The sequence below is a fragment of the Lissotriton helveticus genome, chromosome 11 (assembly GCF_964261635.1).
Source record: "Lissotriton helveticus chromosome 11, aLisHel1.1, whole genome shotgun sequence".
In the NCBI taxonomy this organism is placed as follows: Eukaryota; Metazoa; Chordata; class Amphibia; order Caudata; family Salamandridae; genus Lissotriton; species Lissotriton helveticus.
In genome coordinates this window covers 529092760-529117506 of record NC_136072.1, presented here as the reverse complement: position 1 = coordinate 529117506, position 24747 = coordinate 529092760, and the positions used below count along the sequence as shown (strand labels likewise).

At 44.2% G+C, this 24747-nt stretch overlaps 1 protein-coding gene across 1 annotated transcript in view; it reads right to left on the bottom strand.

The window, feature by feature from the left end:
* LOC144791495 (uncharacterized) overlaps positions 1 to 24747 on the bottom strand; it is a 343115-nt gene that overhangs the window by 222849 nt on the left and 95519 nt on the right. Inside the window, exon 2 of the mRNA XM_078666192.1 lies at positions 17752 to 17812. Coding sequence (XP_078522318.1) covers positions 17752 to 17812 — 61 coding nt within the window. The remainder of the gene's footprint in view (positions 1 to 17751; positions 17813 to 24747) is intronic.

The window sequence follows — 24747 nt, the reverse complement described above, 5'->3', positions numbered from 1 at the left end:
ATTGTGGATGCTTTGTCTCGTTCACAGTGGCAGAGGTTCCATGGGCTAGCCACGGAGGAGGTCGAACGCAAGACTCCGGTGCCGTTGGGGCAGTGGTCAGTGGGAGAGACCGGGTCGTACAACTGGTAAGAGCGTCGGTGGCTGTTTCTACCTGGAGAGCGTACGAGCAAGCATGGAGGGAATTTTTGGAATGTGGGGCAGTGCGGCAAGATGATCGCTGGCTACGGGGCGAACAGGTGGTGCAGTTCATGCTGCGGATGAAGGACAGGGGGATGTCGAAAGTGACGATTGCCGGCAAGTTGTCAGCTGTCGCTTTCATGGAGAAGTTGTGGTGGGGTTACTCGCCGTCGGCAGGGGAACTGAGTGCGCATCTATTGGAAGGTTGGGTGCGGGAGAGGGGTGCCAGGGTTAGTCAGCGATGGCCCATCATAGCAGGTATGCTAGTTGGCTTGATACAGCTTTTGCCGACAATTTGCCGCTCCCGGAAGGAGGCCATTCTTTTTTCCACGCTCATGTCGTGGATGTATTTTGGGGCTTTTCGAGTTTCGGAGCTGGTGGGGCCCAAGGGGGGGGCGGGGGTCCTTTGGAGGGAAGTGGAACTGAAGGCTCGGGAGGTGGCGGTGCTGTTACAACGTTCTAAGACCGACTAACGGGGGGCAGGGAAGTGGGTTGTGATGGGTCCAGTGGAGACGGGCGCGGTGTGCCCAGTAGGGTGGGGGGGACTTCTGGCGACTGCATGGCGGGCGGGGAGGGAGGAAGTTTTTTGCCGGGTGGGCAAGGGCAGGGTGACGGTGGCTCAGCTGCTATGGGTTCTGTGGCATGCCCTACGCGCCATGGGTGAGGACCCAAGGGTTTTTGGGACACATTCTTTCCGCATAGGGGCGGCGATGGATGCAGCAAGAAAGGGTTGGAGGAGCTCATGTGTTTGGGGCGCTGGAAGTCAGACTGCTACAAGACGTACATCAGGTTGAGGGGGGTCGGGAAGGAAGATCAGGCTTGATTGCTTTTTCCTGTGGCTTACATGTGTGTCTTTGCGGGTGCTGTGGCAGGTCCGGAAGAGGCTGTCCTGGCCATTCTTATTATGGGACACTTATTCGGGGAATGGATGGAACATGCAGAGTGGGATAAGAACCAGAGTTTAAATTGGATTGTATCCTGGGTTGTTTGCATGTCATTGGCAGGGAAAGGGAGACATAAGGTGGCATGAATTGTTGTCAGTGTTGAATAAGGTGGTCAGGAGGGGAGTATGTCCGGATGTGTTAGTCGTCCACCTGTGGGAGAACGATTTAGTTCAGTGCAAGGGCCTGGTGCTGGTGAAGCAGATGAAGAGGGATTTGTTGGAGGTACGGGGCCAGTGGGCAGGCTGCCATGTTATATGGTCAGAGTTTATACCTCGGCGGATTTGGAGGGGTGCGGAGCGGCCGGTGGCCATAGATAGGGCACGCAGGAAGAGCAACAGGGAGATGAAGAGTTTCTGCGAGAATGAAGGTTTGGGTAGGATGGAACATCCAGAACTGCACTGTGGGGCAGTGTATTTTTTTATGGAGGACGGGGTCCACCTCTCTCGGTATGGGATGGAACTGTACATTGTACAATTGAAGCCGATTTTGGACAAGGTCATAGGGGTACGCAGATATCCAAAGAGACAGGATGCCTAGGGGGGGTCGAAAGCCGATGAAGACTTTCGAGTGTTTTTTCCTAAGTACTGGGGGGGATTTTATGAGGTCTGGTTTACAGTTGGGGTAGATACAAGAAGTTATCTAGTTAGGTAGGTAGGAAAGTTGGGAATTGCAAGTTTGTGTTTTTAATTGTTGCAGGGGAATCCATGTTTAGGGGAGGGGGTGGGGGTATGTTAGGAAGAACCTATTTAGCGATGTTTAGTTTTGTTCGGCACAGGCCAAGGGAATTTATTTGTAAGGTGCACCTGTTTCCAATAAAGCGACCTTTTACGTACCAGCAAGCTGGTCTGTGGTCTGTGCTGCCCCCCCTCCCTTGTAGGCCCAACTTTGTAATGTAAACGTTCATACATTCTTCTTGTTTGTTTAGGTAGTTTAAGGCAAGTTGTGTGATAGATTTGTCTGGTCTTAGTGTCTGATTACAACTTTGGTGCAGTTGCTTCAGCTCTCCGCCGACAGAGCTGCGCCAAAGCCACGCAAGGACCACCCACCATAATAAAAGTTGAACTTGTATATGGCGGACAGTTCTTTCCCATGGCAGTGCATGGAAAATAGTCACCACAATGGGAACAACAAAAAAGTCCCAGCACGGCATGGGCAGTGATGTCCATGCAGGTCTGGATCTTTGGGGGATACAGACAGGGGGGCATATGTTGTACCCTGAATGTATCCCCAAGGCAAGTTTATCGGGCCCTTTGTTCCTCCACTGCCAGCCTTTTCATGGTGGGGCTCCTGCCATGAAATGGCTAGTGGTGTCGGAATTCCTAATGTGCTGAGTCTGACTGCGCCAGTCCCTCTCAGCATGTTATATTGTGGCATAGCTCCACAACGACTTTTGAACTCATAATGCTGCAGACGGGCCCCTACAAGTCTGGCGGTCTTTTGATGGCCAGACTCATAATCAGGCCCTAGTTCCTGGCAACTTTGGGCCCTATTATGATGTTGGCCAGACCACCACCGACTGTCTGTGAACAACATTTGGGGCTATGGCCTGACCACTGCATTATGATGCGATCGGTTGGACCACATCGGTTGAAGAGACCGATCAAAGCTTCTGACGGACCAAAGGAGCCCATCGGGACATCTCTCAGATCGTATTACCTACAATAGGGACAATGGCTGCAGAGGCACTGCCATAGGGATTATGATGGCCCATTCTGACTTCCTTTTCATGGTGGCCCAACCGCGTTGAAAAGGCAGCCGGAATAGGACTTTGGGGCCCCTAGAAGGACCCTGTGGGCCACAGCTATGGGCCCAGGGGGGCACCTGTGGTGACCCTCCAAACATCCATGCCCATGTGCCAGTCACTACACGGTGTCTGGCACATGGGGCATGGATGTTTGAAAACATCCCTTTTTCCATTGTGGCTTGTGCTGCTTCCCTTTTCGTGCCGCAGCCCAATCCTCAATAGAAACAGTAATGATTTTGACAGCCTACACGGCGGTCGCATCATAATTTGTCAGGAGGGACCTTCGCCTGCTTGTCGGTCGTTTTCAATCTCGCTACTATGTCAGTCAAGAGCTCGTCCGGCCGACATCATAATGAGGCCCAGTGTTTCTTCTGTATGGCTTTCAGTAGTTTGTGAAGGGTGGGTTGGCTTCTTCCTATTGTGGAAGGCATTATGCTATCCTTTCACTGCATTGTTAGTTTTGGCTTGTTGGACTTGGGTACTGTCGTACACATTCCACCATGGAATGTGAAATTTTGGTTGGTGTCTGTGTTCAGATCTGTGTGGCCTCCCTACGGTAAACATCCTTTACAACGCAACTTTTACCACGCAGTGTCTTTACGACGCAACTGTTACAACGCATGTCATTACAACGCATAGCGCTGGGGGGCGCTCTAGGATAGGGAATAGATTTAATTTACTATCCAACACCTTCCCTACTATCCACAGGGACTGGAGTTGGAATAGTAAATTAAACTATTCACTATCCAGCACCCCTTAACGCTATGCGTTGTAACAGCATGCGTTGTAAAAACTGCGATGTAAAGGCATGCGTGGTAAAACCATGCGTTGTAACGTCGTACAACCCTCCCTACCCATGTATCTTCAAAATTATTCAGTAGGGGAGTTAGTTTATTTTCGTTTGCTTGGTTGAAGCACGTTCTATTAATAGGTGATAGTGGTTTGCTACTTCAGTGAGGGGATTTAGAGTAGAGCTATTTTTTTTAATTTCATAGGCAAAATGGCAATGTGTTGCATATTATACACTTAAGGTAGATTTTTGTAGGTGGTGCCATATGCTATGGTTAAAGTGGTAATAGCAGCCTTGTGTGCCTGTGTGGAGGAAAGGTTTAACAATGGCTTGAATCATTGTTCAAAATCAATGATAGTCTTTTGTGGGTAGTAATTGTTAGTTTGTTGTTTCATTTGGGTTAGGAGTTCTGTAACGATAGTTTGTTCATTGGGCAATAAAGCATGGATTAAATCTATGTTCCTATTGTGAAATTTCCTATGGATGGTATAGAGTTAGTAAATTTGTATGGGACATATTCTAAATGTCTCATTCCTCATCCATGTTTCGCATTGCCCCAGTTTTAAGAGGGTTGTAAGGGTAGCAAAGATGATCATTTGTTTTTCATGACTTTTATTGACATGCAAAAGGAATTTTTACTCTGTATGTTAATGTGAGCTCAAGTGGAATTTCTACTTCTTTGAGGGCGCGATTCTGATGTCAGGCAGAAAGCCAGCCGATAGCTAGTCGGAGGCTTTCTGCCCAACATCAATGGTTTCCCTCTAACCGCTATATTACAATACCAGCGGTGAGAGGTAAACCCTTCTGATGAGCTCAAGGAGCCCGTCGGAGCATTGGGAGGACTGACAATCCCCAAATGGCGGAGGTGCCTGCTCAGGCACCACCGTCATGATTATGATGTCCGTTTCCCTTAACTTGGGGGCCCTTGCAGGGCCCCTGTTCACCACTATGAGGTCATCCCTGCATGTTGTGGCAGGCACCACGTGGTGCCTGCCCCACAGTGCAGGGGTGTTTTAAAAGTGTATTTTTTTCCATTGAGGCTGGTGCTGCAACCCATAGCACAAGCCTTAATAGAAAATATAGACAGAGGTCACATAATAATTGTGGACACTATGATGTCGGACTGACATTGTAATTAGGCCCTGAATATTTTTTGGGCAGTTGGTGTTTGAGTGGTGGCTTTTTTGTTCTAGAAATTAGGGGGCAGATTTACAAGAAAGTGACGCATCTGTAGAGATGCGCCACTTACCCTGCGCCACCATGAAAAACCCTTGCATCACCATGGATGCGCCGTATTTACAAGGATTGACAGATGCGTCAGAAATTCTGCCGCATCTGTTGATGTAAAAGTCACGCATTGCTGGAGTCGTGTCGCATGCAAGACGCAACTCCAGCAATGCGTGTTGCGGCCTATTCCCAATACACTGCGTCACTCCTTACGCCTGCTTCAAGCAGGCGTAAGATTTTGACTCAGTGGCCTTCTAAAAGTCACGGAGTGAAATATTGTAGATTTCACTGCGTCAATTTTATAAGGCTTTCTTGCGTGGGAACGCCTACCCTGCATACATTATACCTGACGCAGGGTTTTACAACGTGAGGCATCTCCCTAGATGTGTCACGTTGTAAATGGGCCGCAACTTTTACGCCGCCGCTGCGTCACAAAAGTGATGCAATGATGGCACAAAAGTGACGCAAGGGGCATGTAAATCTGGCCCTGGGTGTTTTAAAGTTGGTATAGCAAGTAACTGACCAATTACCTGCTCTGGGGCATTGAGCAACATATCTTTAAAAAATTTAGTTGTTGGTTTCTAGGAGCTGGCCTTTGCTTCATTAATGTTTTCTATAACAATTATAACTTTAATTTCAGTGACGTTTGGGGAGGGGGGTATGTTCTTTAACACTTATAACTGGTGTTTCTCTAGTTGTTGCCCTCCCACAGCAAGCATTTGAGTAATATTTTGTACATTTCCAACTGATGTGGTTAGGGGATGTGTAAATTATAAGTGAGTGCTTTATTGCAGTTTCAGCATGATGCGTTTCGGCCGCGTTTCCACGGCCTTGATCACATGACACACTGAAAGATGAACTGATATTTTATAGTGATGCAATAGGTGTTCCGGTTACACCCCTCATGGAACTTGATAGAGCTAGTAAACATACTACACATCTCGTCTACTACATATTGGCCAACCCATGTATACATTTCCGAATTAATATCTAAAAGAGACAGGCTTGTGCATTAATTTACGATTGAAAGGTCAAAATGAATTGAAATGCCGACATACATATTATTATTATAGATGTCTCACCAACCAAATGGTTCATATACATAACTAGTGACCTTACAACGTAGTGACTAATACTAACAATAAAATTAAACCATGTAGAGGTGCAATAAGAAACAAGTGCATAAAGTGCAAGTGCAAAAAACTATACAATACCATCTTATCGTGACTGATATTAACAGCATATTTGTCACCAGATAAAAAATAGTTAGGGAGGTATAAGGCTGATGCAACTGATTGCTTTCAAATAAAGTGCAAGTGCATAAAGACATAGATGAAGTCGACATAGTATCTAACTATATTCTAATACATGGATAAATCCATCAGGATATTTGCTTTATAAAAAAGATTCAGGTGCTAGTAAATAAATATATTCCATGTGTATGATGTACCTAAAAAGACTTTAGAATTACATAAGGGAATAAATAACAGATCATTATTAGAAGAATCAGTAAAAAGTAGATAAATATAGAGAGATGGAGACAGCTTGAAACCTAACATATAAAACCGGCCAAAAACCCCGCCAACATCAAGTTAAAACAAAGTAAAACAAGTTTAAAAACCATTTTCAAAAACAGGTCACAACTATCCCCAAGAAAATTCCATAAATTACCTATACAGTACAGGCAAGCAGAAATATTACACAGGTACCTTTTAGAACATTAAACATTAAATAAATGTGGATAATGTAAAAACAGCTTAAAACCTGCCATAGAAAACCGGTTAAAATCCCCGCCAAAACACCAAGGCAAACCATAGGTAAAAACCAGGTAAAAATAAAGCTAAAACCAGTCCTAAAACCAGGCTAAAAACTATCTTCAAAAAACCCACATAGAATTCACATGTTACAGGCAGACAGAAACAATACATTGATCCCTTAGTGTGTTTATAAAAAATTGTGAAGGTCTTCTCCTGTGTTTAGAACATTTGGAATCTTAGTATCAAGTAATAAAATGTATTGGGACTCCAATTGGCGCAGTTTCTTCTCCCTATTTCCACTTCTTAGATCATTGGTCACTGAATCTATGACATAGTAGCTCAAATCTTTCAAGTCATTTTTATGTACCAGTTTAAAATGACGAGTGACAGGATAACTTTGATCTGAGTTTACGATTGCATGTAGGTGCTGCAGTATATGATTAAATACTTGTAGCTTAGTGATACCAATATACTTCAAATTGCAAGTAAATTCCAGTGCGTATACCGCAAACTCCGTGCGACATGTGAACAACCCCCTGATTTTAATTGGAGTTGGATCAAAGGCATTGTGATATTCGGTTTTGTTAGTGCCAATTTTACATGCCCGACAAGAACTGCACTTGTGGAACTCTGTTCTCTCAGAAAGCCAATGACTAGAGGCTCCTACCTCCGGACTAGATTTAACCAGGACATCCCTCATAGACAGAGCCCGTCTGAAGGTGATGTGAGGATGATTAGGTAGTATTTGTGACAACGTGATGTTAGTTTTAAGTATGGGCCAGTGTTTATTCACAATGCGTCTAAACTGTTTCTCTTGACAGCTATACGTCATTATGAGTCTAACTGGATACATACACTGAGAAGGGTCATTACTGTATCTACTTATCCCCTTATCTCTTTCCTTGTTGATGGAACCTAGACACTGCTCTCTAGTTTTACTGTTGGCTCACAATTTAGCTGTTTCTAACTCACTGGGGTTATACCCTTGAGCAATAAACCTGTTAAGTGCTTGAGTCTGACATTCAATAAGATCACTCTCAGAACTGAAGATTCTTCACATTCCTAAAAATTCCCCGTACGGAATACTTTTAATCAGGTGACTAGGGTGGAAACTACCGGCATGCAGTATCGCATTACCAGCTATGGTCTTTCCATGGAGTCTAGTTTGTAATGTGTTATGGTCCACAAATACTTCCACATCTAAAAATTAAACACATAGGGGTCCATTAGGATGGCGGACGGACAAAGTCTCTCCGCCATCCTGTCGGGGGCCGGTACCGTCCGCCACAAGGGCAGAGGAACCGTGTCCCCAATTAGGATGCACCCGCCACAGTGGCGGGTGCATTCCGCATTTTTAACATTGCGGCGGACGGTGCTTAAAGTAACCAGCCACCGCAATGTGAAAAATGCTTGTTGTGCGTTTCACAGCACAACATGATAGGCACCGCGCGGTGCCTGCCATGTTGTGCTGTGAAACGCAGGGGGGTACCATATGTACCCCCCATGCGCACCCCCCACCCCCACCTTCACCCTGGGGGCCCGCAATGGGCCCCCAAAGCAGGAACCGTATGCCTCGTAAGGCATTCCTCCCAGGCCATTCTAATATGGCTGGCGGTGTCTGATAGACACCGCCACCATATCAGGCCTTTTCCGTCGCGGTGGCAAGGTGACCGCTGTGGAAAAGCGACGGAAGGTCTTTCCCTCCACCACAGTCTCCCCCGCCATTGTAATATGGCGAGGGGAAAGAAAGGTGGCGGACGGGCAAGGATGGCGGAGGCGATCCATCCGCCATCCTAATGGACCCCCTAGTTTGCTAATATCAATCCACAAACCTTTTAGCTGATTCAACAGTTCCCTTCCAAATTATACACACATCATCAATAAAATGCCAAAATTCCAACACATGGGCATCATACAGCTCCCTGGGGGTGCCTTTGAGGACATGCTCATCCCACCAACCAACTTGGAGACATGCATAGCTGGGGAAGAAACATGCCCCCATTGCCACCCCAAGGAGCTGCTGATAAATCTCCCTATTGTATAAGATAAACAGGAGGGAACCCATAGACCAAGTTGGGATGGGTGTAGACTGTAAGCATAGACAATTCCCAACAGGTATCAATAGGAAGACAATTCAACGGGTGTATGCAATATGCATTACAAAAAAAGGAAAAAAGGAGTCACTGTAAATTTGAGAACAAACGGGTATTATTCACCATTTAGAAAGCAAGGCAGGTCTTATGCAAGATCATACAGTTAAACAGCACTGTATACAGTAAATGGGGTGACAACCCGGTGGCACTTGGTGCAAGTGATATATACATGAATATATACAGTGAATAGTGATGGTGGTGCAAGTGCAGGGGTGAAAACAGCGTGGTCGGCGCGAAGTGACAGTGAAAATAACAGAGTAATGGCTCCAGAGATTTAAGTAATAATCACTTAAAACAAGATTCAATTTTAGGAGTACAAAACACGTAGGGCGCCATAAAATTAGGCTGTGTGGTCGACGGCGTTTCGATCCTCATCAAATCGGGATCATCATCAGGACGGGGTTGTCGGGGAAAACAGTGAAGTCCGCTACTGTCAAAGTCGTGCGGTCGGAAGGGCTGGATACGTGGGTCCAGAGCTGAATGAAGGGTAGGGGATGTATGAGTCGGCGGGGGTGATCTGCATCTGTAGTTGTTGAATACGCTGTTGTCCCTCAATTGAGTCTCTATGGGCGTTGACGTGGTGGTCAATCTGCCTGGTTAAGCGCATTGGCAGGAACGAAATGTATCCAGCCCTTCCGACCGCACGACTTTGACAGTAGCGGACTTCACTGTTTTCCCCGACAACCCCGTCCTGATGATGATCCCGATTTGATGAGGATCGAAACGCCGTCGACCACACAGCCTAATTTTATGGCGCCCTACGTGTTTTGTACTCCTAAAATTGAATCTTGTTTTAAGTGATTATTACTTAAATCTCTGGAGCCATTACTCTGTTATTTTCACTGTCACTTCGCGCCGACCACGCTGTTTTCACCCCTGCACTTGCACCACCATCACTATTCACTGTATATATTCATGTATATATCACTTGCACCAAGTGCCACCGGGTTGTCACCCCATTTACTGTATACAGTGCTGTTTAACTGTATGATCTTGCATAAGACCTGCCTTGCTTTCTAAATGGTGAATAATACCCGTTTGTTCTCAAATTTACAGTGACTCCTTTTTTCCTTTTTTTGTAATGCATATTGCATACACCCGTTGAATTGTCTTCCTATTGATACCTGTTGGGAATTGTCTATGCTTAAAATCTCCCTATTGAACATGAAATAATTGTTCAATAAGCACAACTCGATCATGTTTAAAATCATTTCATTATGTTGGCGGAAGTTGATACTGCGTTTGTCTAAAGTACTTAACTACTTTTAGGTCCTCCGTATGATGAATTCAAGTGTACAATGCACATATGTCCATTACAATCAATACATAATCCTCTTGCCAGACTATGGTTTGTAGCTTAGACAGAAAATGCCCCGTATCCTTAACATAGGAAGGAAGATCTTCCACAAATTCAAGGAGAAAGTAATCCACATACTTTGATACTGATTCTAGGAGACTGGTTTGTGCGGATATTATGGGTCGTCCTGGTATGGGCGTTACTTTCTTGTGTATCTTCGGGATGAAGTATAGAGTAGGAGTGATCGGAAATTCATTTCTAAGGAAATTATATTCATATTTACTCAATAATCCATCCCTTTTCCATTGGCCCAATTTCTTCACAACTGTTTCCTTAATATGTCTTATATCACTAAATGTGGCTTTTCTATAGCATGTGGTGTCACTAAGATGACGATCAGCTTATTCCATGTTGAGAGTTCTGGGCCAAATCACGATGTTTCCCCCTTTGTCAGCTTTGTTAATGATCACATTAGGATTATCTTTCAACTTGTGCATAAGCTTGGAGTAATGTATCTCCATTTATCTGCGTTGTTTTTGTTTATGCAAAGTTTTGCAGTTGAGGGTCTTGAGATCTTAAATAACACAATTACTAAATGTGTCTATTGCGTCTTTTGGCATAAGGGGGATAAAGGTGGAAGGTGATCAAAAAGGGCTGCTTTATGGAAGATTAGTTCTAATGCCTATTTCTTGTAGATCATCCTGAGTGGAACCAGTAGCTTCTAAATAATCATGGGTCAATTAATGCATAGTTCGAAAAATGCTTGTGTCAGAAACTAGAAAACTTGTTGCTGGTGGGTGGGTATTCATGATGTTAGATGATGTTTTGTGGGCTTTGTTCAATTTGAAATGTTTCTTGAGTTTCAATTTACGAATGAACTTGAAAACATCAATACGAGATTGAACATATTTAAATGGGTTATGAGGGCAGAAAGATAGTCCCAAAGATAGCAGTTGTATTTCAGGCCTTAGTGAGTACAATATTCGACAGATTCACCACGGTGTTATCAGGAGTGGCTGATTTATTTATTGTGGTTACCACTTCTTATATATATATTTCTTATTTGTACTGTAATTGAATATATATGTAGAAATAGTTAAAAATATGTTATATACATTTTTTACATGTTAACATTTTTATATTTTTTTCAAAAGTTACATATATGTTGTGATTTTGATTTGATGCTTTGTTGAGAAAGTTTTTGTTAAATGTTACTGTTTTCAGCTTCCTGATTTATTTCTGAACAGAGTGTCACTGATGGGGAAGGACAGTCAATTGGAAGGTCCAAAAGAGCAAAGGTACCAAGTCAAACATACGCTAGGCCTGAATGGACTTATTTGGCACTAAATGATTGGGAAAAATACACTTTTTGTTACAAGAATCCGAGTTTGCATGAGCCACCTTGAAGTAGTATTGTGTTCCAGTTGAACTTTGCAATCTATTCAAATCTGAAGGATTGAGTCAATTTGAGTTGAAGAATTTTACTGAAATAAAGAATTGTGCATCTGCACAGAGACTTGATTTACAAGGATGTGAGTACATTTACTTTTGAATTTTACTCGTTCTGCAATCACTTCTAACATCTTATCTTTATTTAATAACAGTTGTTAGGTCTGATTCTAAAGAATTAATGGATCCAAATACGGTATCACTCAAACATAAATGCATATGTGCCTGTATACTTGCTATATTTTCAATAACCCTTGTTGTATTTCTTATAATTCTAAATTTGCCTCATCATGTTTATATAGCAACGGTTAAGCCTACTTCGGTGCCTAAGACTTCTTTAGCAAATCATAATGGACTAAGCATGTTACTGACAAGGTACCACATGGAGATCAGTCTACTGGTGATTTCTCAGTGAATGTATATACCAAACTATTGTATAAATATGTCGAGACAATGGATGCTCTAGATTGCTATGTTTGCTTGCAAATGCTTTCTTCAGTCTCTGAGGGGGTGACCTATCATCACCTGCCTGTAACATATGGAATTTCTTCCAGTGGATTAACCAGCTTGTTTTATGGCAAATGACAATTCCAGTATTATTATTCTAACTATGACTTAATATTTTCGGAAGTACCTATGAGGAAATATTTGAATTCTTTGCCAGATGCTAACACAGCTTAAATAATGGGGGAATTCTTTAGGCCTTCTCAAAGCTTAGATACTGCGTATGCACATTGACACAATTCAACATGCAACTTACACAAGGTAGAAAAATAATCAGTAGAATCAATAGAAGATAGACGCAGAGACATTGTGGCTAAAAATCCAAATCATACAACAGTACCACCTTAGGCAATTAATCAGAATTCAAGATGGCAGGAAATCAATTTGCTAGAGCTTTAGATTGTCAATATAGAGGAACGCTTTCTATAAAACTGAAGCTAATGTAAACTTTGCTGGTTCCAGCGAATTTGACCACACATTTCAAGTTATGGGAAACAAGGGGCTGTTTTTGGTAGGTGTAGATCCTGTATTTCCTGGAGTCTAATATGTCCCAGGAAAGAATTCCTGTACAGGATACCTAAAAATGGTATGGATCCTGTCTGAAGATACATCATGTGGATCAGTATGATGAAACCAACAAAATCTCTCACAAAAGACTTAAAAGATATGCACGTGCAGGAAAGCTAGTGGGAGATAATTTTGGAGCCCTAATACCATCTATTGGGGCAATATTGAATTCTCACAAAATCTGAACACTTTCTACTGTAGTAGTCAAATTGTCTACTGACACTGCTGGTGGATTCTTGACAATCTAAACTGAAATTATTGCTATGAGATCTATGGTTCTTCGGAACTGACTTCCTTTAGGTGTTCTTCATGCAAAGGAAGGTGAAGTCTGCTGGATTTTAAAGGTGCAACATTGTTACACTTACATTCCAGACAAGAGCACAGTTTTGAAAGATATATTAAGAACTTTGCCCACCTGGAAAAGGGACCTGAATGAGTTAAAAACTGATGGTCCATGAAGGCATATAATACAGCAGATAGCCAATTAGATAACAAGGTAATTACAGATGTGCAATAATTGTAAAAGCTTTAGGAAATTGCATATTAAGTGTGGTGCGAGACCAAGACTGTAATGTATTATGATGAGGCATTGCTAGTGATAGGTTAATACCAGAGTTAAGGTATGATGTTTTAACCCAGACTGCTCATGGAGCTACCGGGACTAATGATTTTATCGGATATATCTTACCAATGTTGTGTATGTTTCATGTCACTCAGACATTCTGCCTTTTATACCCAAAAGTCAATAAAATGTTTTGTTTTTTTAACTGATGGTGGTTGAGAATCAATTAAGAAGGGATTTATCACTCTATAGGTAGATGGTTTGCAAATTTGGGAAGTGGATTGACCTTAAAACCCATCTTGACTGATTTTGACTGTTGCAGACAAGGTCTTTAGATGAGTGAAAACAAGGAAAGAAACAAGGAGGGTGAAGGGGAAAAGGTCTGAGATAGCATTGGAAGTCAGAAAAGTGGATACTATGGTGAAATAAAGGCTCTAGAGCAGTCTAGATTGAAGATCATGAGAACAACTGTACTGTAGATGTGACATCAGATAAGATAATGGTGTGATGGCGTGATTCTTTATCAAAGGGGGAACTGATACAGTAGGAAAACTTATAAATGACAAATAAACCAATTTTGACACCTTTTATTGAATTTATGATAGATGTGCACAAGATACACAAATGCGAGAAAAACCTGAGAAAATCTCGAGAAATATTAGTTACTGCATTGTAAAAGCATGCAGGAGAGTGTAGAATAGACAGAGGTATTCATTTTAATTACAAAGGTTCCTGTCTTACAAAATTGAACTGGTGTATTCTTTTAATGCATAATAGAAATGTGAAAGTGATGACATGTGTTATAGAGATTTTATCAACTATCTTTGTTAAAGTAAGATGTATGTGAAGGATTAATGACAACTAATGTAGTCTAGATTACATTTTAAGTACCAATCGAGAGTTTCATTTTAAAATTCCATCTTTGCTCATGTTAAATTGTGTACCAAGAGAGAAAAGAGAAAATGGTGCTGCACATTCCTAGTTAACTCAAAGGAGCTGAAATCTTTCAAAATGATCTTCATATATGTACTAATGTAAGTCACCTAAAACTATACTAGTTATTGGGAATTTGAAATACATGTGTACGTTGGTACTTTGAAAATGCAGTAAATACGCTATAGTTACACATGCTATTTACATTGAAATTAACTAGCTTCCCAAGTGCAAATAAGCTGATAACAATATCTGAATGTTATATTTCTTAATCATAATGTATATTTCAATACTGTATATTCTTGCTTCTATTAGTCTAAATTCAATGCAGACCGACCTGCTAGCACACATTTTTCCTTGTTGCTAGACTTCGATCTCGTGAGAAAGTTTCTTAAAATTACAAAGTGAATTAAAACTATGGGCTCAATTATGATGTTGGGCGAACTTAAGTCCGCCCGACATTGTTTCGGTACTGGGACCAACTGACCTCCTGTCAGCAGTCCAGACCAATCAATTAGGATGCAACCGAACACTGTTTCTATTCCTACTCCTATTCCTTACAATGGGAGCATGCTTTTCGACTGGAATGCATGCTCTCATTGTAAAATGTAGAGGTGCAGTTGAACCCTGGAGGCCGTGCACCCATGGGGGCCCTGGTGGGGGCCCTCAAAGTCAACTTCTGACATCCTTTCTGTGTCGGCAAGGCCGGCACAGAAAGGCAGTCATAGCGCAACATTGTAATCCCTCGGGCGAAAAGAGCCACTCTTGGGATTACTGAAATCATTCCAACTGGTGGACGGGCTCTCTGAGCCCATCGGAAGCCAGTCGGAATGACAGGTCGGATTCTTTTCCGACCGACACCTTCCTAATGGTTCGGTCGGAAAGGAATCTGACTGTCTGATTACAATGCATTAGGAACGGCTCCCTATTTCCTAATGCATTGTAATAGCCCCTATTTTTTACTTCAAGAGTTTCTACTAACATGAAGGACTATTTTATAGAATTTCTGTTACTTTGGGAATGTCTGCCTGAGAAACTGTCTTTTCAAATTCGCTCACGTGCCTTTGATGAAGGATCTTTGTTTAAGAGTATACATCTATGTATTGGCCTGACAGTTTCCGTATTCTGCACCGCCTATATTCCTACGAAATATGACTTCTTTATGTCTCATGACAATCACCCTATACGCACTGACCAATGGACAGAGTAGTCTGACCAAGTAAGGTGACCAAGGAGGTGTCACCCTGGAACTTGCGAATCATAATATACATTGATTTGACAGAAACAAGAAGAAGCTCTCACTGCCTTTCTCAGGAGAACTTTCATTCTTGCAGACTTCCTTGCTGATCTATTTCATGGATCCAGACTTGCCTTTTCAGATTCCGGACTGGCGCATACGATGTGTGCGCCTTGGTGGTCTCTTACCTCATGGGAGACTGCTTTGAACTGGCTTAGCTCAGGTCCCTTCCTGAACTTTTCAGAGCTATGGTCATTTTATGGCAAACCTGATTTAACCTGATTATTCTTTACTTTTGAATCAAGCCTAAGTAATGTACTTACCTCCTAAATTTTGATAAAGAAACTAAGTGAACCAAACTGTCTCTGTCTCACCATACTTTATTTTCATTTGAGTGAGCATTTCAATTGATTTATTAATGACTGAAAGGGATCAAACTAGAGAGATATCTGGATATTGAGTACTGATGTTGTTGTTCTCTGTAGCTTTAACTGAAGTACTGTTTAGAACGATATGAGCCCAACTAAATTACTATATTTGTACAGCGTAGTTTTGACAATCATATAAATGAATTTGATTATCAGTTTGTAGAGCAGCTATCCAATTCCTGCTCTTCGTTGGATGGCTGGTTGAAACCCTTCTTGTCCGACCCCTTTCGGCACGAAGCAAGGTCCATCGGAGGGCCAAGAGTGTCTTTAATAACCCGATGGTAGAAAAGGGCACAAAACACTGCAACACATCCATTTGCTAAGCCAATAGGTCTGGCTTGCTTTTTGCGTGATCACTGAAACTTTATTAAAAAAAAGCCTGCAGCAGGGAAAGAAAACAAAATAATTCAATTGCTTTCTGTGTGCAGAGCAAATATAAGATAAAGAATGTAATGTGCCTCTTTTCAGAGGACGTTCCCAATGTAAAATAGTCTGAGCATTTCAAAGAAGGCAGAACAACACCTTACATGCCAACACACCCGATTAAGATGGTTGACTCCCGATTTTTGAAGCCAAAATGTCTTTATTTTAGCTGTCTCCCACTTAAAATTGCCTCTGCTTCAATAGAAGTCAATAGGAGGAATACATTCTTCCAATTATTTTTTTATGATATCTCCCTCTTTCCTCTTCTAAAATGCTGCCATTTTTGCGACACCAACCATTAAATAGCTTGAGGTGAATACCAAATATTTGCTTGGGTAAAGCAAAAGCCCACTTGATTTATATTTTAGAAGATTTGGACTTAATAAGTCAGATAGGCAGGTGCGCTGTCAAGCCAATCCATAAAAAGGAAGGGACACAATCATACCTCATTAATCGCAGTAACAGGAACCTCTATCCCATTCAACAATATAGCTGCTTGTTACCCAGGCAAGTGAATAAATAAATTGCAGTGGCATAAGGTTTAGAAATAATGGAAATGTCACTGATCAATTTCATTAGACCTGCTATCTTTTTGTAAAGAATTTTTGATGAAACATAATCAGTTTTTTGTTTTACAAAACCTCTAATTGTTACATTTTCATCCATTTCTGATCGTTTTTTAAGGCCACACATGGGTGTTCCTTGATCTCTGAGATTCGGGTGGTGAGACCCTTAAACCTCCCAAATAAAACAACAGTGGGCTATAGGGTGGAGAGGTAAGAAACCAAGGCTTATGATGACATTTTCAATGAGTTAGAGGGTCAACACTGATTTGCATTAGGAGGGCCACTGTCTAGAGCTGGCTTCTCCTAAGTCGTTCCTGGAGGGCTGGATTAATGGTAGATGTTTAAGATACCTACATTTATCTAAATATGAATTTACTAAAAAATTGGCATTGATCGGGCCCTCCAGGACCGACTTTGGCGAACTCTGGTCTAGAGTGGATCAATGGGTGAAAAATCATTGGTTCGAGCGCTGTCAGGAATCACAGTATTTATCCAAACAAGGAACACCAACAAGCAAGTGTGGTGGTTATGAAAGACAAAATTTGAGGTTAACAGGCTAATCAAATCGAAGACAAATGCAGGAATTCATCTTGAAAATCTTTTTTGAGAAGACAATTCCTTAAGATGACTGCAATTTTGGATTTCAAGATTAGTGCTATAGTTGTTCCCCCAATCAGGCACTCGAAAGCAATGAACAGTGTGAAGCGCACATGCAACCGCCTTAACAGCGCACTCCCCTGAAGTTCTTCATCAGAGTATTGGCTTTTCCTTGGATTCGTCTCAGTTGTTAGCAGATTAGTGTTTAGTGAGAGCTCCTCATCGCGCATGCTCGATGGATAGTGTTAGGAACGTCTAGTATTGGCTGTCAAGTGTTCTTCCACAGGAGTTTTAGCACTCAATGTTCCTTTTTTTGTGCTCCAGTCTAAGTCAGAGGTTGTTTCCTGTCAGAAGTAGTATCTAAATTCAACCAAACATAGACAGAAGAATACTTACCAATTCCGATAGCAAGGAGAACTTGTTCATCAACTTCAACTGTTCCAGTCACGCAAGTACTCTAAAGAGAGAAAAAGACAAAGGCTGTTAATGTTGTAATAAAAGACTTGGGACAGAGTAGCAGGATTTTTCAGTGTACATAGAAACAATCAAATATACATTTATCACAGGAATGGTACATTTTAGGGTATGTAGAAATAGTTGTTACATAATTTATTTATTAGGAATATCTCCTTCATCTATTTCTGTTCTTTTGAGGAATAGAATACCTACATAAAAAATAGAAGAGAAGCTAAAGCCAGTCAAAACAAGGGGTATGTTCTAAGATATAATAGAAAATATAGAGAGATATTTATTGCAAGTATGGGCAGGGAATATGTAAATGTTTCTTGTTGCTTTCTTCTTACATTGTACGAACCCTTCCAAGTAATTTGTTCAGGAGGGGTATCTAAAAACTCACCTGAGCAAAATGGCTGAAGGGTTTGATTAAAAAAATCTAGGAGGAATCTTAGAAGTCATTCAAAAGGAACTAATGGCTGTCAGGGAGGGAAATTAGAGTCTGAGATTAGATTTAGTGACCTCTAGAAGGGAGACTACAGAATTAGCAAACAAAATGGAAGGGTATTTTTCTCAATCAAGTTTCTAAGCTGTGTCTTCAGAAGCTCAGGGTTCAGATGCAACCCCAACACACAATCCTAAGAACACAGCACAAGCCATACACTCTTTATCTCAAGTCATTCCATAAGCTCCCCCTGAGCTTTTCAGTGTGATCCACCGAAGGCCCAAATATTTTTGACCCAGTGCTCTCTTCATTTTATGTGCCGACCAGCGATTTTCCCTTATGTACATTCCCAAGTCTCCGTTGTATTGTCTTATCTGAGCCATGATGCAGCTGCGTAGTCTTTACCATGGGTGTCTAAAGTCTCTTCAATCCTGTACACCTTTGAAGAATTCAAGAGAGACTTTCTGCAAATCTTCAATAGAAGAAGACTTTTACAGGCCACAGATAATGAGTTGCTTGAGTTGAAACAGGGAAGTAAAGAACTAATTGCCTACCTTGTACAATTTAACAAATTAATTGTAGAGTCTGATTGGCCCAAGAACAAGCGGCCGTTATTAGCACATGGGTCTCTCACTGGTATGGTAATCTACTGATGTTTATATGTCATAGAATCACTGTGCTCTGCATTGCTGTACCTCACCCGGAGGCTCGTAAAAGGATTTGTGGTGTTTATGCATCTCTGGTGGTTGTGGTAGGTTTCATACTGTTTTATGAGATATGCAACTAGCATTGGTGTAGTACGACACGTTTGTCTTTTTTTTATTGGTGCATGTTTCTTTGCCACAGCATGCTCTTCTCCACCTGTACAAACTGCTCTGTGCACCGCATGCTTTCAGTTAGTGCCGCTTTTAAAGCTGGTGCTGGTAATGTGCCAGAACTGCTTCACGTTAGTCACCAGCATGCCCCCACGTCTACTCCCGCACAGCCAGTCCATGTGTGCTTGTAGCACAGTTAGGAGCTTGACTATAAAGGGAAGCCAGGAGGAGCACTATGCACTTTGCCTCAGCTCACCAGGACACTCGCCTGTTCTCAGGCAGAGCAGCGATCTTCTCCTGATGGCAATCCTCATCTGACAGCTCTTCCTGTTTCCTGAGGTCCCGCTTTTCGTCATCTCTGCAGCTCTCCTGGCTATGCCCCCTTCTCCATGGAAAATCCGTCTGGTTACTGGAGTTTCTCCCAGCCAGAGGAACTGGATGAGCTGGAGGAAATGGTGGCCACAGTCAGCAGTGTGGAGACAGTGCAAGGAGTTGGGAGTCCAGACACAGCTCGTTATGACCTGACCCAACAGCAACAGGGTGTGTAACGACCAGGGACTAGGGGGACGGGGAGATGGGCACAATGGCACACATGCACAATTATGTTTTAGCACACTGCACACCCACAATGATTGTGGAACATGTCTCTGATACCCTTGGTACACTGCAGAACACATAGAAACACCAAGTAGGCCCCCGTCCACTATGTGCACAAAGGGGCACCCTCCCTATTACCAATCCCACAACCTACCAATGCACATGTGCTGAATCCAGCAAAGCAGCGGCTCTGTGAGCCACACTGACAATGCAAGTGACTCTGCATGACCGATAGCATGGTTGAAGTCAAAATACATGACATGGTGCACGACAGGACACTGAGGTGGCCCAGTGAGGATCCCATCCTCAAAGTAGCAGGTCACACTCTGACACATCCACGTGCACAATCAACCCCTGATGTCAACAACACATCTGCAGACAAACAATGCACAAGAGTACAAAAACCATCCAAGAGCACAAATGACCCAAGTCGCCAACATCTCAGCACTGTAAAAGCACACAAGTCAAAGGCACACCGCCTCAAAGGGATAAGGGGCCGCTAGATCAGAGCTGCAGGGGTGACTCTCCCACAATGCAGCACACATACACAGCAATCACAGCACATCAACGTTGACGACAATGTGGTACAAAGTGCAACACTTTCACTACAAGACAGAAGACACAAATGGTGCCGCTTGTGCCTAGAAACTGGCCAATCACATCTGGCATAGGAGGAAATTGTGAGGTGATAATGTACGGTTACAACCTCACAACCGTCATGTAGTCGAAATGTCCACTGTCTCCCCTCAAATAGCCAGCTCCTCCAAAACAGTCACAATGTACATTATCATGCTGTCTGTCTGGAAACATGTACAATGCGTCAACATACATGGAACACACTGTTAACCTGCATCACCTATTTACATTGCAGAGGGACAATCATCACCTCCTGCAAAGCAGACCAGACATCTCTGCAGTGATGATGAAGAGGACCCCCTGGCTATCTGCTCCAACACCCTCCAACGGCTGGTGGATAGCATCTACACCCCACCTACAGGAGCAGGGCAGCCCAGTTGCATCGAGGTGACCCAACCACCTGCACAGACCACACAGCAGGAAGCACCCACCACCACGGCTGGCTCACACTACCTCATGGAAAGACACATGGCATTCCAACGCCGTGTGTTAAACTGCCAGAAGGAGCTGACTGAACAGGTGCGGGTGGGTATCAACCTCATGACAGCCAAACTAGATGCCACACGTGGGTGTATAAGTCCCATCAGGGACCACTTACAGTCCCTAACGGACACCCACTTCGCTAGAGCCATTACTCGGATACAAGAAATGTCTAGTCAGACAGGCTCCAACGATGATAGCACAGAGTCGGCACAGCTGCGGAGGACAATGGAGAACATGGAGTGCATGCAGGATGGAAGGATGGCTGCCACTGCTGAGCAGCAGCGAGATGTAGCTTGTATCTTCCATGCCCTGCAGATCCTCATCTTGCCATTGCTGCCACAGTGCCTGTCCCAGATGACTGCTGCAGGAACTTCGACACACAGATCTCCACCCCCTGATGTGTCATTGGCACACAGTGATGCAGCCCTACCACCTCTGCCCCCTGATGTGTTAGTGGCACACAGTGATGCAGCCATAACACCACCACACACTCCTGACACACCGAACACAGAAGACATATCAGAGGAGTAAGATGTGGATGGTAATGACTGTGTGAGAAAGGAGGTTGTAGCATTCATCGCCTCCAAGACCTGGAACGCTTTCCCTACCAGCCCACGACAGACCCAGGACCTTCTGGCCTTCAGAAGACTTCTCAAGACCTGGCTCTTCGATCAACGGCAGCCCCTCCCCCCCCCCCCAGCGCCTTGAGACCCTCACGGGTATGTAGCGCGCTCTACAAATGCTCTGATTGATTGATTGATTGATCCCTGCCACATGGCCTGTCCCTGCCTGGGTCAGCCCTCTGCATCATGGCCTTCCACAGGGCACTATGTAATGTGGGGTTGGCATGGCCATGTACTTCTCCAGCTCCAATATCTGTCCATGTATTGAATAGGGCTGTGTGTAAAATTGTGAAATTCAGTAGTAGCCCTAAAGTAGTGTCCCCATCACATGTGACAACAGAAAATTTCTTCGCAGACCTACTCACACTCAACTGTGTTGTCATAACCTGTTTTGATGGATCACATTGATCCACATGGCAAGAAGTTGGACACCATACTCACATTGCTGGACACGTAAGAGCACAGGTCTACCAGCAACTATCCCAATCACAATGTCTGGCTCACAGAGGTGGAGCTGTCAATAGGGACTCCCCCCCGACCCCCCAAGTGAAATGCATCAGTCAGTCCCTCCCTGTGTACGGACAATGCTCATTGAGGCACACGATTAGTCATTCTAATCAACACTCATCACAGTTGAACACTAAATGAAGTTGTGTAGACTTTATTAGCATGTGCATGTCAGTAAGGGCAAGCAAGGGCCACAACATGCCGGCCAATGCTTCAGACACTAAATGCAGCATAGGAACATGTCGAGGTGAAAGAAATGGGGAGTAAAAAATGAACACCAATCATTACGGGTGGCAACGGTCTCAGCCCACCTTGCCTTGATGGACGAGTCATGTGATGTTTGGCGTCTGCTCATTGCCCCGTGTCAGGGGACACGACTCACAGCCCATGGGATCTGCATAGTGCTGTACCACCGCACTGTGCCGACTGTCTGCTCTGCTGACAGTGAGCAGGTGAAAGGGTCCAACAAGGTCACATGTTGTACTACTTTGCCATGTGTGTACTCTCCCTCCAGTAGTATGTTAGATTTAGGAACATTGCCAAACTACGATGTGCAGCTCCGCCCATGGGACTGCCTCACCTTGCACTGGTGTGTGTCAACACGTGTAGGTGCACACACATACATCCTGAGTCCAGGCAAATGCAGACATGTCCACTGTTGTGGTGGGATATGTGACCATTCCTCCAAGATGCAACAAGGTGTTGGGGCCTGTGCTCTGGGTTACACTCAGTTGTGGCTGCAGGAACATAGTTACTCGTCCATGAATGTGAGCGCAGCTTCCTGGGCAATCAGTTCCAGGAGTACGTTTATGTCGAGTTTAACTAACATTAGGGAGAGCCATTCCATTAACAGGTCTGGACAGATGTGCTCCGTCCATGCCGTTTCACCAATCCGCAACACAGCCCAATAGGGGAGCCCCTCGATGTGGTCACTGCACACGATGACATGCACGGGTATCACGGTTACTCTCCTGTTTGTCTGCCAACAGGGGCGCACACACAAGTCATAATCCAGTTCAGCTACCGTTGTGTTGGATAGGTAGACATCCATGGGCCATTCGAATGTGGAACCAGGGCTGGACGCAGGTGACGTACTCAAGAAGAAAGTTCAGATGGTAACTATGCGCAACACTGGGGGCGGAGCTAGCAGGCGCCGAGAATGGCTGCGTAGTGCCCGAGCTCCGCCGGCACCATCAACAAAATCCTTCTCTATCCTGCATTACCTAGATTTGCTCAACACCCCTGCCACCCCCAGATCGAGCGGAACCTCGGGTGACCGGCCCGGTCGGACTGCGAGTGATACGTAGCGATCCTGACGGTGGCGGAGGACCCGCTCTCCTGATCGCGGACTGGGCCTGCAGACCGCGGCCTCAGGTGAAACTTCAATCCTGCTTGCGTGAGGGGGCGTGCGGCTGGCGGACGGGAGTGTCCCCGCCGGTGGGCTCATACCCCGCTCCAGACCGCGGCGGACTCTGCGGGAGGCGGCGGGCGCCGTGGCTGGCATACGGCGGCCCCGGCCTGCCAACGCATCACGCTCACGGAGCCTAAGGTGAGCCCGACCCGCTGGGAGCTGAGAACCAACGGCGCCATTTTTACCGGGACCAGCGCTGCTGACGAGGGAGACTATGATTCAGAAAAGGGGGTGGTGATGAACAGAGTGCCTGAATTAAGCAGACCACTCTTACCCAGTCCAAAGATCAGGGCTTGATCCATCACCGTTTTTTAGCTCACTGCACCATCCCAGCTCAGAACTTGGCTATATGCAAATTAGTCTGTTCCTGTCCCAGTGCATGATGGGAACAGGGCAAACCAAACTACCAAGCCAATTCTTATACTGGGAAGGAAACAAGCTACCGGGGACCGGTTTCTGGCATTTCAGCCTCGTCGGCCCGGCTTGCTTGAATCCTGATGGTGCAATGAGCAAGGGACTCACATCTGAGTATACCCTTCCACGCTTATGGTGGACAAAAATGATTCAGGAAAGGGGGTGGTGATGAACAGAGTGCCTGAATTAAGCAGACCACTCTTACCCAGTCCAAAGATCAGGGCTTGATCCATCACCGTTTTTTAGCTCACTGCACCATCCCAGCTTAGAACTTGGCTATATGCAAATTAGTCTGTTCCTGTCCCAGTGCATGATGGGAACAGGGCAAACCAAACTACCAAGCCAATTCTTATACTGGGAAGGAAACAAGCTACCGGGGACCGGTTTCTGGCATTTCAGCCTCGTCGGCCCGGCTTGCTTGAATCCTGATGGTGCAATGAGCAAGGGACTCACATCTGAGTATACCCTTCCACGCTTATGGTGGACAAAAATGATTCAGAAAAGGGGGTGGTGATGAACAGAGTGCCTGAATTAAGCAGACCACTCTTACCCAGTCCAAAGATCAGGGCTTGATCCATCACCGTTTTTTAGCTCACTGCACCATCCCAGCTCAGAACTTGGCTATATGCAAATTAGTCTGTTCCTGTCCCAGTGCATGATGGGAACAGGGCAAACCAAACTACCAAGCCAATTCTTATACTGGGAAGGAAACAAGCTACCGGGGACCGGTTTCTGGCATTTCAGCCTCGTCGGCCCGGCTTGCTTGAATCCTGATGGTGCAATGAGCAAGGGACTCACATCTGAGTATACCCTTCCACGCTTATGGTGGACAAAAATGATTCAGAAAAGGGGGTGGTGATGAACAGAGTGCCTGAATTAAGCAGACCACTCTTACCCAGTCCAAAGATCAGGGCTTGATCCATCACCGTTTTTTAGCTCACTGCACCATCCCAGCTCAGAACTTGGCTACATGCAAATTAGTCTGTTCCTGTCCCAGTGCATGATGGG